The 16,279-nt window shown below is 42.7% G+C and overlaps 1 protein-coding gene across 1 annotated transcript in view; it reads left to right on the forward strand.

The window, feature by feature from the left end:
* Positions 1-1,013: 1,013 nt before the first annotated feature.
* The window catches only part of CHRDL1 (chordin like 1), a 51,958-nt gene continuing 36,692 nt past the window's right edge, over positions 1,014-16,279 (forward strand). Inside the window, 8 exon segments of the mRNA XM_070952118.1 lie at positions 1,014-1,108; positions 1,110-1,372; positions 1,375-1,455; positions 1,458-1,511; positions 1,514-1,583; positions 1,585-1,638; positions 1,640-1,689; positions 1,692-1,774. Coding sequence (XP_070808219.1) covers positions 1,014-1,108; positions 1,110-1,372; positions 1,375-1,455; positions 1,458-1,511; positions 1,514-1,583; positions 1,585-1,638; positions 1,640-1,689; positions 1,692-1,774 — 750 coding nt within the window.

A 16,279-nucleotide genomic window follows, 5' to 3' on the forward strand; every position in this document is an offset into this window, starting at 1 on the left:
TATAATAAATCTGCTTTTTACTTGTTCATGGTCTCTGTTTCACTTTTTATGAGGTTTGCTGTTTTTTTTTTAAATCTCACATAAGTCTAAATGCTAGTGCTAGTCAGAGGTGGGTTTCAGCAGGTTCTGACCAGTTCTGGAGAATCGGTAGTGGAAATTTTGAGTAGTTCAGAGAACTGGTAAATACCACTTCTGACTGGCCCCGCCCCCATCTATTCTTTGCCTCCCGAGTCCCAGCTGATCAGGAAGAAATGGGGATTTTGTAGTAATCTTCCCCTGGAGTGGGGAGTGAATGGAGATTTTGCAGTATCCTTCCCCTACCACGCCCACAGAACCGGTAGTAAAAAAATTTGAATCCCACCACTGGCACTAGTGCTATGAAAGCCAATAGACTTATTGATTCTCCTTGCTAGGGAGAACATTCAACACCTCTTTTTCAAGGTCCCTTCATGCCCTATGATTCTGTTCAATGCCAGAGAGATGGCTTAAAGGAGCATTGGGCAAAACAGAGACAGCCTTCTCCTGCAGATAGAAGGAAGGTGATCTCTGCAGGAAGATCTTCATAGCAACAGAAGGGGCTGCAAGGAAATGGAGAAAAGGCCTGTCAGCCCTCCAATGCAGATCAAACTTAAGAACCAAATGCATCGAAATAATTATACTTTTATTATTTATTTTATTTTTTATTTATTTTAATTTGATTTATATGCCGCCCTTCTCCGGAGACTCAGGGCGGCTTACAATGCGTTAAGCAATAGCCTTCATTCTTTTGTATATTTATACAAAGTCAGCTTATTGCCCCCACAAACTGGGTCCTCATTTCACATACCTTAGAAAGAATGGAAGGCTGAGTCAACCTTGAGCCTTGGAGAGATTCGAACCAGCAGTAAATTGCAGGCAGCTGTGTTAATAACAGGGTGCGTAGACCACTGTACTATAAAGGCTCCTTATTATGGTTACAGTAACAAAAGTCCAATTTTTTTCCTCTCTCCCTGTATCTTCAGAAAAGGAGAATCATGTCCAAGATACTTTCTCAATTTAATTTTTTTTTTTGTCGAAACTCGATTAATTTTCTCTTACTGTTGCCTTGGTTACCGCTCTTCCCTCAGACCCTCTAGGTCTAAGTTATTTCTACTGCCCATATGGGCTGTCAGAAGCTTGACCCAACAAAGGTTTTCACCTGGGGACTTTGTTAGGACCCTCAGCAAAAAGGTGCCTTGGTAGAACCACGCCCCCTTCCCTCAGGGAGCGGGGCCTCCGGAGACAGGTGAAACTCGACGGCTTTGGGTGGGCAGGTCGTGGAAGGCAGCGGAGCAGCCCCTCGGGCAAGCGTCGCGTGAGAAGGCGCATAGCCAGAGGGGCGCGCCGGCAGATCGGCCTTCCCCGGGCTGGGAGGAGCCGGGCCGTCGGAGCGCCTCGGCGGCCGGCGCAGGTGTCCCTCCTCCTCTTCCTCCTCCTTCTCCCCCCAACTCTGGAAACTCCGCCGCGGCTGGGAAGCCCCCCCCCACCGCCCCCGCGTTTCTTCTTGGAAAGGGGCGGGGGCGCCTCCGCGCCGTTATATCTGTCCCCTGCGGCCGAGGAAGAGGAGGAGGAGGAGTGCGCGGTGGTCCCGGAGGAGCTGCAGCTGTGTCCGAGCGGCCCGTGGCGATAGCGCGCCCGCCTGGCGGAGGAGAGGCGAGAGACAGCCCGAGCCGCTTGGCTCTCCGGGAAGGGCGCGGAGCAAGAGGAGGCGGCGGCTGGTCGGAGAGAGACGCGCCGCTTGGCGTTGCCTGAGCAGGTGAGCGGAGCGCAGCCTCTGGCTTTTCCCTCTTTCGCTTTCCTGCCTTTCCTCTTCTGTCCTTCCTCTCTGCTTTCTTTCTCTCGCCTTCCTTTCTTGTTTCTTCCTCTTTTTCTCTTTTCTTGATTCTTTTCTCCCTTTCTTTCCTTCCTCCCTCTCTCTTCCCCTCTTTTTCCTCCTTTCCTCTCTCTTTCTCTCCCTTCTTCTGCCCATCCTTCCTTCCTTCCTTCTTTCTCTCTCTCCATCCTTCTTTTCTTTTTCTGTTTCCTTCCTCCCTCTGTCCTTTTTTTTTTTCTTACTTCATGATTCAATTCCTCAGCCAGCATGAGGAGGTTAGAGATGAACTGGTGGTGTAGTAGGAAGGTTATGGACTAGGGAGACTTACTTTCCTTCCTTCCTTCCTTCCTTCCTTCCTTCCTTCCTTCCTTCCTTCCTTCTTTCCTTCCTTCCTTCCTTCCTTCCTTCCTTCCTTCCTTCCTTCCTTCCTTCCTTTCTTCCTTCCTTCCTTCCTTCTGCCCATTCATCCTTTTTTTTCTCTCTCTCTCTCTCCTCTTCTCTCTTGTTATAGTTCACCAATGAGCACAACTAAAGTAGCTGAGAAGACTGCAGAAAATTAGTCAAAATTCCTGACTTCCATAAACCCACCCACCCCCCTCCCACAGAAGAGAGAGAGTGACTTGTACTGCTTTTAAACCAGGGAGAGGATTGCTGGGGAATCAGTCGTGATTCTAAGGAAGAAATCCAGGCTTTCGAGAGAAAACTTTCACCTTAGATAAATTTTGGATTAAAAATCATTATTGAATTGGCGGCAGGTCATTTAATTTTGAAAAACTCTGATGATGAGGAGGTAAAATTAGTTGGGTGGTAAGCCACACATTGAACCACTATTCCCCACTCGGAGCAAAGGGATTGGAGCCAGTTGGTAGTTACTGGAGTTAGTAACCCAGTCTTATTTGTGATCCCAGACTCAGCATGCAATAAATTTGCACATTATGCTCAACCAGAATATGGTTTTTTGTGTGTGACTTTAACTTAGCTCCTCTCATGAATGAGTACACAATCTCCTGCCTGTTTGTTCTAATTAATATCTAGTGAGTCTCCTTAGGTTCACTTCTGGGTATGTGTGCTTAGGACTGTTTTCAAAAATCAGGCAGTTGATAGTATTTTTTCCAACGAACACATTTTATTAAAAGGCTGCAACCTGACCAAAGCAGATAGCAATAGTACTTGGATTTATATACCGCTTCACAATGCTTTACAGCCCTCTCTAAGCGGTTTACAGAGTCAGCCTATTGCCCCCAACAATCACCTCGGAAGGATGGAAGGCTGAGTCAACCTTGAACCTGGTGAGGTTCGAATTGCCGAACTGCAGTCAGCAGAAGTAGCCTGCAGTACTGCACTCTAACCACTGTGCCACCACAGATGCCTTTTAATTAAGTTTGTTAGTCAGAAAAGGTGCTAGCAGACTTCTGATTTTTTGACTGCTAGAGACTACAGGTCTCCGTACAGGTCAACTTATGACAATTCATTTAGCGACCATTAAAAGTTACAACAGCACCGAAACAAGTGACATGACCAGTTTTCACAGTTATGACCTTTGAAGTATCCCTATGATCATGTGATCAAAATTCAGATGCTTGGTAACTGGTTCATATTTATGATGGTTGCTGTGTGCCAAGGTCGTTTTGTGACCTTCTGAGAAGCAAAGTCAAAGGGGAAGCCAGATTTATTTAACAACTAGGTTACTAATTTATCAACTGCAGTGATTCACTTATTAACTGGCAAGAAAGGTAATAAAATGGGGCAAAATTCACTTAAGAAATGTCTCACTTAACAATAGAAATTTTGGGGTCAATTGTAGTCTTAAATCAAGGACTACCTGTAACTCGGAGAAACAGGATGGAAAGTATCAAAATGCAGTCTTGTGCACACCCCAGTGTGAGCAAACTGGACTTCAGGGTAGACACATGTACTAGAATCACCTTTGCTGTCACTAAGGTATTGCACAATTTTATATTCCTTTGGATGAAATTGTTGGTAAACTCATAAATATTGGAATTTACTTTTTTAAAAAAAATCTATGTATCTATTCCAAATTTTTCTGAGGGGCAGGGCCAAAATATGCCAGAGATAGAAAAAATCTCTGCCTCCTAGAACAACAGAGACACACAGATGTAGCAAAATCTTTTTTGAGTCCATCCTACACATTATTTTCCCATGATAAATCCTTTCATTTAAAAAATGCAACTTGAGTTTCCCTGGGCTTCGTGCCACATAAAATCATAGCTTCATTAACTATGATTTGTTGAGTAAGCCAAATGGGTTGGATTGACCTAAAGTGCTAAAAACCCTAATTTAACCAGACCATAGTGGTTGGGTTCACAAACCACATCAGAACAAAAGCAAAGCATATTATGGTTTAGCACAGTGTGTGAACATTATCTGTGGTTTGCATGTTTTCTTAAAGCAGATCAGTTTTAGATGGTTCAATTTCAAAGTTTAGCCGAAATATACTGAAGTCATAATAATGTAAGCATATTGCCAATCAATATTTTGCTTATTTTTTCCCCAATCAACCTACTTATATAGAGCTGAGAGCCCTTTTTCATCTTCCTCATGCTTGGTAACTTCTTTCAGTTCTTCCCATCAAACAAACAAAAACTATTACCGTGTTCTTCCTTCTAATCTATTCAGGATGCCATTCCTCCAATCGTTGATGCTTAGATATAAAGAGAAAAGGTTATTTCTGCATTTCATTTCGAACCATAGTCTCCTCTAATATTGTTTTGCATAGTACACAGATAAGCTTTATAATTATAATTATAATTATAATTATAATTATAATTATATAAAAGATTCAGTTTTTGGATTGAAAGCTAATTTAGATTAAAGGTCTGTTTTTTCAGAAAGTTGAATAAATTGGATGGGTAGAGAGCAGCGAAGAGTTGAGGGACTCTGGTAATGTAGGGTTTCATAGTGGAAGGTATTTTGGGGATGAGTGGGTTATGATTCAGTCTTGACTCTAGCAACTGCCAGGACAAGTCCCTGCAGTTTTCTTGGCAACATTTTTCGAAGTGGTTTGCCCTTGCCTTCCCTTTCCTGGGGCTCAGAAAGGAACTGGCCCCAAATCACCCAGCTGGCTTCATGTCTAAGGCAGAACTAGAATTTGGTTGTAGCCTGGTACCTATAACAACCATACCAAGTTAGCATTCATTTCCTTCAAATCAGTCTGAACTCTTGGACTACTTGGACAAGAATCTGTATTTTCTTGGCAACATTTTTTGAAATGTTTTTTCCCAGTGTTCTTCTTAGGGTTGGAAGAGAGAGATTAGGTTAAAGTTCCCCAAATATGGTTTCATGCCCAAGGCAGGACTAGAACTCATCCTCTCCCAGTTTTAGTTTGCTGCTTTCATCACTATATCAAATTGCTCTTTGTGGTAAAGGTAGGAGTACTTTTTCTTATTCCTGTAGTGATTCACCTTCTTTGTTTATTTCTGTAGTCAGCTGGAGGTGATCACAAGTGATGTTCTCATGATGTTCCTTGCAGGTTCACAGCATTTATGATTGGCAAAAGTAAAGCACATCACAAATTAGTTTTAATCGGTCTTGGAGCAAAAGGAGAGAGCAATTTGATTTGGCCTAGTCCAAAAGTGCCTAGAATGAGCTGCCAAGTTTAGCAAACTTTGGTGCACAACTAAGGTAAAGCCTTTTTCATGGCAGCTTAGCTTTTGGTCCTGGACACGACCATGATGGTTTTCTTCCAACAGTGTAGAAGTCTTCACATGGTCTTTTTCTGGAGCATTTGCGTCAGGCCTATAACCTAATGTTTCTCTAACCTGGCAACTTTGACATGTGTGGGCTTCATCTCCTAAAATTCTAAAGATTCTGGGAGTTAAAATCCACACCTCTTAAAGTTGCTAACTTTGAGTAACATCGCTGTAGCTTTGAGATGTCCTGGCACTCACCACCCTAATACTATATTAACCAGATCCTACTGGTTACTCGACTAAAGATCCAAGCCCAGCTAAAATGAATATTTTGGAGGGGTCTCCAAACTTGACAACTTTAAGACTTATGGACTTCAATCCCAGGAGATTCTCAGTCATCCAGGTTATAGTTGTCACAAAGGTGCTTTTTCAAAAGGCAACTGGACTGCATTTTTTTTCTTTGAGGAAGAATCATAGCTGGCTGGGGAATTCTAGGAATTGAAGTCCACAATCCTAAAGTTGCCAAAATTTGGAGACTCCTGTTGTAAACCTATTCTAAGTTAGAACTTAGAATATTGTGTGAACATTATGCATTCAAGAAATCACAGTTATAAGCTGTGGTTTGGTGTGTCTTGTGAAACCGTCAGTGAATCAAAGCCTTTCATCCCCACAGGGGAAGCATCTCTCCTAAATCCTCCCCCCACTCCCATTGCTCAATCTTTGTTAAGAATTGCCAGTCTCACGGGGCTCAGCAGATGGATTGTGTTTGTGTAACCACCAGAGGAAAAAAAGTTGCCAACCACATTCCAGCCAAGCATATTTTACAGACTTAGTCCATGAGACCAGTTTATTTTATTTATTTATTAGATTTTGAAAGGGAGTGATGGGCCCAAACTCACCCAGCTGGCTTTCATGTGGGACTAGAATTCACAATCTTCTGATGATTGGTGCAATGGGCTTTTGTGCCTAAGGTAGGACTAGAACTCACAGTCTCCCAATTTCTAGGGTAGAACCACTGCACCAAAATGACTCTCATGGTCCAGTTTTTGTCAGTTCAGAAAACCTGCTGGAAAACTCTGCTTCTGGAGAGTTTTCAGATCATTAATTAGGCAAAATTTGCTTTGGGGTCAAAAGAAGATGTCAAATCTTAAACAGAGATTTTAGCCCTTGGCTTGGATATTGGGTATTGGAGCTGTGGCGGTGCAGTGGTTAGAATGCAGTATTGCAGGCTAATTCTGCCAACTTCCAGGAATTTGAACCTGACTGGCTGAAGGTTGACTCAGCCTTCCATCCTTCCAAGGTCGGTAAAATGAGGATCCAGATTGTTGGGGGCAAAATGCTGACTTTATAAACCACTTAGAGCAGTGGTTCTCAACCTTCCTAATGCCACGACCCTTTAATACAGTTCCTCATGTTGTGGTGACCCCCAACCAGGGATGGGTTCTAAATTTTTTTTACTACCGGTTCTGTGGGCGTGGCTTATTTTGTGGGCGTGGCTTGGAGGTCATGTGACTGGGTGGGCATGGCTAGCTGGTCATGTGACCAGGTGGCCATGGCTATGTGTATAGGGACTACTCAGAGGGCTGAAAAAAGTCATTTCTGACAGGTCCTCGCACTTTTGACTGGTCCTCACACTTATGACCATCCTCACATTTATGCCTGTGCAGCATTCTTAACAACCATGTCACTCATTTCACAACTGCTTCTCTTCAACATGGTATAAGATAGGGCAAAAAACGTAAAATGTGAGGACAGTCGTAAATTCAAGGACTGGTCAAAAGTGCGAGGACCAGTCAAAAATAACTTTTTCAGCCCTCTGAGTAGTCCCTGTGCACAAAAGGACTACCCAGAGGGCTGAAAAATGTGATTTCTGACAGGTCCTCGCACTTTTGACCGGTCTTCGCAGTTATGACTGGTCATCATTTATGCCCATTGTAGCATTCTTAACAACCGTGTCACTCATTTCACAACTGCTTCTCTTCACCATGGTGACAAGATAGGGCAAAAGCATAAATTGTGAGGACAGTCGTAAGTTCGAGGACTGGTCAAAAGTGCGAGGACCAGTCAAAAATAACTTTTTCAGCCCTCTGAGTAGTCCATATGCATAAAAGGATACAGCAATAGAGAGGGATGAAGGAAGGGAAGGGAAATTAGAGTAGGAGTGAGGGTAAGAGAGGGAGGAAGAGAGGAGGGGAAGGAGAAAGGAAGAGGAAGTAGGGAGAAGAAGAAGTGGGGGAGAGAAAGTAAGAAGGAAAGAAAAGACAGAGGTGGTAGGTTTGAGGAGAAAGACTGCTGTACAATAAAAAAGATGAAAGGGAAGAAATCCAATCCCAAACAAATATAAAGATATTAAGATAAAGAATGAATTGTTAAACTTTAAAGAATAAAAGAGAACAAATATGAATAAATAGCAATAATTAGAAACACACATACAAACATACAACGTATTTTCTTTGAACAGAGTATTTGGCCGGTCCACAAATTTAAACAGTTGTAGGAGGTTAGCACCCACCCCTTTCCTAGAAGAATGAAATATTTTGGGAAATATTAAAAAGGCAGAATATTATATTTCCCTGGATGAGAAATGGAGAAGCATATTTTACAGACAAAGCAGCTCCCATCTTCCTGCCCCCCACCCTTTGTTAATGGGCCAGAGGCAGAAAGTCAGTCCTTTGTCAAAGGACATTTGCAACACAATAGCAACAGAAACTAACACAATGGGCCCCATCAAGCCATGTGATCCTGTCCACCATTAAAACATCTTTCCAAACAGTCTCCATGTTTCCAGTGTCTTTTTCCCCACTTGGAGCAGAACCCAGAAGGATATTTCTTCCAATACAGTATTTAGTCATTTCAATTAAATTTACAATTTCTATATTTCCTTTTTACCATATTTATTCCTCATCTATTTTTTTAAAAAAACCAATATTGCCCATCATCCTCATCTCTAATCTTAATCAAACTCAATTTTTCCCTTCTATTCTATATTATACCCCTTCGCATTGTCATCTATTTTCATATCCATCCTCACATTGGTTAATTATGTAATACAGTTGTTTAATACAAATTCAACATTTTAATATAAATCAATTAGTTATATAACTATCTTTTTTTGTATATTAATCAATATGAACATGAATATTCCAATTATTTCCATGCAATCCAATTTCTTACAAATCAATTAATTATATTTACCAATAATAATAAACCAAATAATTTCCCCCATATATTCCTCCAAACCACAACTTAACTGTTTCTGCTTTCAACACAATATACAATTAATAGTATCTCAATTATTACAATTCCCTAGTTAAATAGAGCTTTTTTTCTTTTGTGTTTTAAAATCTTGAACCTCCTCTTGCCCTAAATTTCCCATTGTTTGCAGTTTTGTACCTACCTTTTTTGGTGAGGAAAAAGAAAAAGAAATCTCTCTGCCTCATTTTGTCACGTTGCAGCTAAGACCCTGCTTTCGCTTTCTCTTTTCAGCCTAGCTAGGGGGAAAAAAACTTGCTCCAGGAATTTACCTCTTTGCAGCTAGCTCTTTGAAGCCCCTCGGCAAGAATTTAAAGTTTTTTTCCCTCTAGCCATCAGCTGGAACTCCGGAGGCAGCAATAGATTGGGAGTGGGCAGGGTAAGCGAACGGTGACCGGGCGATCCAACAGAGGCAGAGGGTGAGGGTGAGTGAAGGCGTGGGGGGGCAGAGAGGGCTTTGGCGACCCCTGTGAAATGGCCGTTCGACCCCCAAAGGGGTCGCCACCCCCAGGTTGAGAACCGCTGACTTAGAAAGAGCTGTAAAGCACTGTGAAGTGGTATAAGTCTAAGTGCTATTGCTATTTCCTGATGGTGTCCTTTCCCATTACAAGTTTCTGGGTGTGTAACTAATGAGTAGGCTGGCTTGGTCACTCAAAAGCAAGATACTAGTGAAGCGGGCACAGCAGCGCCTGCATTTGCTGCATCACATGAGAAAAGTACATCTTCCTTCCACTGTCCTTACCACTTTCTATAGAGGAACGATGGAGAGCATCCTGTCATATTGCACTACACTCTGGCTTGGAAGCATGGCTGCTTCAGACAAGAAGGTGGTGCAGAAAGTGGTGAGGATGGCAGAGATGATTATTGGTAGTTTACTTCCTTCTATCCAGGTCATGGTATATAAGCAACACATCCTTTTCACGACCTGTTTTCCTTAATGCATGTATGCATGTATATATATATGTGTGTTAAGTATATGTACACTTTAAAGAACAGGCAATAGAATTTCATTTTTAATGTGTGCCAGTGTGCCCACAGTAAAAAATGACAATAAATGTTATCTATCTATCTAATCAGATCTGACCTGATCTGACTTAACTTTTAGAGGTCAGCCTGTGTCATCAGAATGTGGCTGCTTTCACGGACAGACAACCTGCAGATAACTGCTATCCAGACGATGTGCTCCTTCCCACAAACAAGTGCCTTGAGTTTCGAATGTTGTAATTTTGGGAGCAGCAGCAGAGTGTTGGGTGGCTGAGTTGGGATTTTGAATGCTGCACATTTTTTTTTAATTTTTTTTTTAAATTTTGATTTATATGCCGCCCTTCTCCGGAGACTCAGGGCGGCTTACAGTGCGTTAAGCAATAGCCTTCATACTTTTGTATATTTATACAAAGTCAGCTTATTGCCCCCACAAACTGGGTCCTCATTTAACCTACCTTAGAAAGGATGGAAGGCTGAGTCAACCTTGAGCCTTGGAGAGATTCGAACCAGCAGTAAATTGCAGGCAGCTGTGTTAATAACAGGGTGCTTTAAACCACTGTAGTACCAAGGCTCAACATTCTTCTCAGGCCATTGCTCCTTGTAGCCACAAGCTGCGCATTGCAGACAGGAAGTAGGGTTTTGATTTCTGGGGGATAAGAAACTCTTTTGTACACTTATTTTAATGAAACAAAAGAAAAGATCATTTTTTTCAATCCATCTTCAGTTCTTCACCCTATTTACAATGCAGAGATAATAGGAAAGGTTCTTGTTATTTTTGATTGTAAAACTTAGTTCAGCGGTATATTTGTAGAAGGCAGTAAGCATCCCAGAAGACCTCTTAAAGAAGGATCATATAAGCAAATGCTAGAATTCCCCTTGCATTTTTAGTGAAATTTGGGGAAATAAATTGCAGGTAGTCCTCAACTTAGAACCATAATTGAGCCCAAAATTTTGATTGCTAAGTGAAAATTTGTTAAGTGAATTTTGCCCCATTTTAAACCTTTCTTGCCACAGTTGCTACGTGAACCACTGCAGTTACAAGGTTGTTAAGTAAATCTAGTTTCCCCATTGACTTTCCTTGTAAGAAGGTCGCAAAAGGTGATCAAATGACCCAGGGACATTGCAACCATCATAAATATGAACCAGTTGCCAAGTGTCTGAATTTTGATCACGTCACCACAGGAATACTGCAATGGTTGTAAGTGTGAAAAACAGTCATAAGTCCATTTTTCAGCACCGTTGTAACTTCAAACAGTCACTAAACGAAATGTGGCAAGTCAAGGATTACCTGTATAGGAATTGGGAGACTGGTAATTGACACCTGCAGGGGTGGAGCTTGGCATGACGACATTGGGTGGGTGGATGGGGCCTAAAGTCTTGGATGTTTTTTCTGAATTTAAGAGGCAAAACCACCTTAAGTCTTAAGGATTGCAAAGATAATGCAATACCGCCCCCCCAAATCAGCAGAATTTGGGGAGATTTGGAATTCTTGGAGGAAAAATTAAGCCCCTCATTAAATTGGTCGCGTTGGTGGATGATCTCTGGAGGGCTCGGGACAGAGGCTGTTCCTCTATCCTGGTCCTATTAGATCTCTCAGCAGCTTTTGATACCATCGACCATGGTATCATGCTGCACCGGTTGGAAGGGTTGGGGGTGGGAGGCACCGTATTACGGTGGTTCTCCTCCTTTCTCTCCGACCGGTCGCAGTCTGTGTTGACAGGGGGGCAGAGGTCGACCCTGAGGCCCCTTATATGTGGGGTGCCACAAGGATCGGTCCTCTCGCCCCTTTTGTTCAACATTTATGTGAAGCCGTTGGGCGAGATCATCCGTGGTTTCGGGGTGGAGTACCATCAGTACGCTGACGACACCCAGCTGTACATCTCCACCCCAGACTACCCCAACGATGCCCTTGAAGTGATGTCCCGGTGCCTGGAGGCCGTACGGATCTGGATGGGGAGAAACAGGCTCAGACTCAACCCATCCAAGACCGAGTGGCTGTGGTTTCCGACGTCCCGATATAGTCAGCTGGTGCCATCGCTGACTATTGGGGGTGAAGCATTGGCCCCCACGGAGAGGACTCGCAACTTGGGTGTCCTCCTGGATTCACGGCTGTCTTTAGAAGAGCACTTGACGGCCGTGACCGGGAGGATTTTTCATCAGGTTCGCCTGATCCGCCAGTTGCGTCCCTTTCTGGATCGGGACTCGTTACGCACGGTCACTCATGCCCTCGTCACCTCCCGTCTGGACTACTGTAACGCTCTCTACATGGGGCTCCCCTTGAGGAGCACTCGGAGGCTCCAACTGGCGCAGAGTGCAGCCGCGCGGGTGGTGATGGGAGCGACGTGGCGCTCCCATGTAACGCCCCTCCTGCGCGAGCTGCACTGGCTCCCGGTGGTCTTCCGAGTGCGCTTCAAGGTTTTGGTTATCACCTTTAGAGCGCTCCATGGCTTAGGACCTGGTTATCTACGGGACCGCCTGCTACCACCAATAGCCTCCCACCGACCAGTACGCTCCCATAGAGAGGGGCTCCTCCGGGTGCCGTCGGCCAAACAATGTCGACTGGCGGCCCCCAGGGGGAGAGCCTTCTCTGTGGGGGCACCTACTATCTGGAACGAGCTCCCCCCCGAGATACGGAGGATTCCGGATCTGCGTACCTTCCGTCGCACGCTTAAGACGTTCTTATTCCAGCAAGCCGGCCTGACCTAAACTTCTCCGCTTTTAAATGGGAATTTTAAATTTGGTTTTAAATTATTGGGGTTTTAAATATGGTTCAGCCAAATTTATTTAATTTGTTTTATCTCTATTTTAAATTTTGTATTTCCATGTTTTATTTTTATGGCTGTTCACCGCCCTGAGTCCTTCGGGAGTAGGGTGGTATACAAATTCAACAAATACAAATACAAATACAAATAGAGGATCCCTAAATATTTGCCTCATTTCGGTCATCCTCTTTCTGGTTACAAATGAGGCTGGGTTTTTTCCTTCCCTCATTTCGGGTGTGAGAAAGTTGATTGAATATAGGAATATAGGAATATAGGGTATGGAATATAGGAAATTATCCATACCCACAAAGAGTATTTAAGTGACTCAAGAAGAGTATTTGGCAAGTATATTTTCTGCCTTCCCTGATCATGCATACATAACCTAGTTTCAGCTCAAATATGACTCAATTCTCCAGAGCTTTTGCAGCCAAATCTAAATAGTGCTTAGCAATACTATTTAGACATATACACCACTTCATAGTGCTTTATAGCACACTTTGAGTGGTTTTCAGAGTGAGCATCTTGTCCCCAACAAACTAGGTCCACATTTTACTAACCTTAGAAGGATGGAAGGCTGAGTCAACCTTGAGCTGGTCAGCATCAAACTCTGGCAGTCGGCAGAATTAGCTTACAGTACTGCATTCTAACCACTGCGCCACCACGGCTCTCATTGGTCTTTGGCTGCAAAGGTTTTAATCCTTTTGCTTGCAAGAAGATTGTGACTGAAGTGCTTATACAAACCACAGTTTAGAAGATTTTGATCTATACATTAACATCTTTCTAAATGTGATAAGAAAATTTTCTTTTTAGTGTCCGCTTAGATGAACGTTTCTACCAGCCCTAGAAGAAGCATCTGAGCTGGCCTGAAACACACTGACTCTTTCAAGACTTCAAGAATCCTAAAAAGAGATAGCAAGCCGCAGCCTTGGGTTTTCCCATTTCTGGTCCAGCATCTTCTTTGCTACACCACTTTGAGTCTTGACCTGAGAAGGAAAGAGTGGCCCAAAGTCCCCCAAGAAGTTTCTGTGGCTGAAAAGGGATTAAATCCTGGGCCCAGCAGTTGTTTCCTATTCCTGATCCAGAAGCTTCCTCGTTATAACACCCTGGCTCTTTAACTGAAAGAGAAGGTGGCCCTAACTCCCCCATGAGCCTTTGTGGCTGTGAAAGAATGAGAAGGTAGGCCATCCTACTCTTAGTCCATCATCTTCCCCACTGCATCTCACTAGTTCATCTACTCTCCCCATGCTGGCTGTGAATTCTGGAATTGAAGCCCATGCATCTTAAAGGCTCAGACTCAACCCATCCAAGACCGAGTGGCTGTGGCTGCCGGCGTCCCGATATAGTCAGCAGGTGCCATCGCTGACTATTGGGGGTGAATCTTTGCCCCCCACAGAGAGGGCTCGCAATCTGGGTGTCCTCCTGGACGCACAGCTGTCTTTAGAAGAGCATATGACGGCCGTGGCCAGGGGAGCCTTTTATCAGGTTCGCCTGATCCGCCAGTTGCAGCCCTTTCTGGACCGGGACGCCTTGCGCACAGTCACTCATGCCCTTGTCACCTCCTGGCTGGACTATTGTAATGCTCTCTACATGGGGCTCCCCTTGAAGAGCACTCGGAGGCTCCAACTGGTCCAGAATGCGGCCGCGCGGGTGGTTATGGGCGCAACTCGTTGTGCCCGTGTGACACCCCTCCTGCGCGAGCTGCACTGGCTCCCAGTGGTCTTCCGGGTGCGATTCAAGGTGCTGGTTACCACCTTTAAAGCGCTCCATGGCATAGGACCCGGGTACCTTCGAGACCGACTTCTGCCACCAGTAGCCTCCCACCGGCCAGTCCGCTCCCACAGAGAGGGTCTTCTCAGGGTGCCATTGGCCAAGTTATGTCGGCTGGCGACACCCAGGGGGAGGGCCTTCTCTGTGGGAGCCCCAGCCCTGTGGAATGAACTGCCCCCGGAAATACGTAAGATCTCCGACCTCCGGGTGTTTCGTTGCGCATTGAAGACCCTGTTGTTCCGCCAACAATTGGGGTATTTTAAATTTTTGGGGTTTTAAACCGGCCAAATCTATTTAATTATTTTAATTTTTAATCATTGTTGTGTCTTGTGTTTTTAAATTGGCTGTACACCACCCTGAGTCCTTCGGGAGAAGGGCGGAATAGAAATAAAATTATTATTATTATTATTATTATTATTATTATTATTATTATTATTATTATTGTTGTTGTTGTTGTTGTTGTTGTTGTTGTTGTTGTTGTTGTTGTTGTTGTTGTTGTTGTTGTTGTTGCTGAGGTTGAGAAACTGGGTTTATAAAGTCAATGGAGTAAAGTGATAGATGGTGGCTGTTGCTTCTTTTTCACAATCTCTTTCTGTCCTTGTATAAAATCAGTGCAAGCAAGCAGGGAGAAGTGACAGTGGATTGGAGTTACAGGGAACCCCACAGAGTTGCAAGAGTAAAAAAAATGTCATGGTCTAGAATAGATGTGATGTGGATATCAACCGATTTATTAGTTAATATACAAGATATAAACATTGAAGCAAGCACATAGGCAGATCATAATCCAATTACAATTATATGGAAGGGACAAAAAAAGAGATCAAGATGGACATTAAATCAAACAATATTAAATGAAAAAGAGTTTCAACAATTTATGGAGAAAGAATTGACTTTCTTTTTTAGAGAAAATAAAAAAGAAGATACCTCATTACAAAATGTGTGGGATACAGCAAAAGCATACATTCGAGGATTGGCAATGACTTATTTGGGAAAAAGGAATAAAAAGAAAAGACAAACTCAAAAAAAAATTGGAAGAGAAGTGTAAGAAATTAGAAATGGAACTACAGAAAGATACATAAAATAAGAGGATTAAAAATCAAATGGACCTTAAAAAACATGAATTGAATCTAATTGAAAAAAAGGATATGGCACTCAAAATAAAAACATCTAAGCAAATTTTTTTTGAAAATGCAAACAAGCCAGGAAGATGGTTGGCATACAAAATGAAAAAGGAGAGAGAGAAAAAGTTAATCAATCAACTAATGGATGAGGAGGGAACTGTATGCTATCGAAATGAAGAAAAGAAGAAAATAGTACAGAATTATTATGAGAAATTCTATAAACAAGAGATAATATCAGAAGAAAGGATAAAACAATACCTAGAAAAATCTGAATTACCCAAAATACTAGAAGATTATAAAAAGGCGTTAGAGGAAAGAATAACAATGATGGAACTAACAGAGGGGATTAAAAAACAAAAGAATGGCAAAGTGCCAGGCCCAGACGGATTGCCAGCAGAGCTATATAAAACATTACAAGATGCTATAAGCAACACAATGCTGGAAGTATTTAATGAACTCCTGATAGAAGCAAAGATACCAAACTCGTGGATGGATGCATATATTACTCTTATACCAAAAGAAGATACAGACCTGCAACAAATAAAGAACTGTTGTTCCGCCAGGCAGGGCTGTCAATATAATAATTTTAAATTGGGGTATTTTAAATTTTAGAGTTTTTAAAGCAGCCAAATCTATTTAATTATTTTAATTTTTAATTATTGTTGTGTCTTGTGTTTTAAACTGGCTGTACACCGCCCTGAGTCCTTCGGGAGAAGGGCGGTATAGAAATAAAATTATTATTATTATTATTATTATTATAGACCGATTTCCCTGTTAAATGCGGATTATAAGATATTTGCATCAATAATGGCAGATAGATCAAAGAGATTGTTAAATGAATTTATACACATGGACTAAAATTGTTTCCTACCCAAGAGACAGATTAGAGACAATATGAGAATAATTCTGAAT

This window comes from Pituophis catenifer, unplaced genomic scaffold (assembly GCF_029215685.1).
Source record: "Pituophis catenifer annectens isolate HBS135680 unplaced genomic scaffold, rPitCat1.0.hap2 SCAF_11, whole genome shotgun sequence".
Taxonomy (NCBI): Eukaryota; Metazoa; Chordata; class Lepidosauria; order Squamata; family Colubridae; genus Pituophis; species Pituophis catenifer.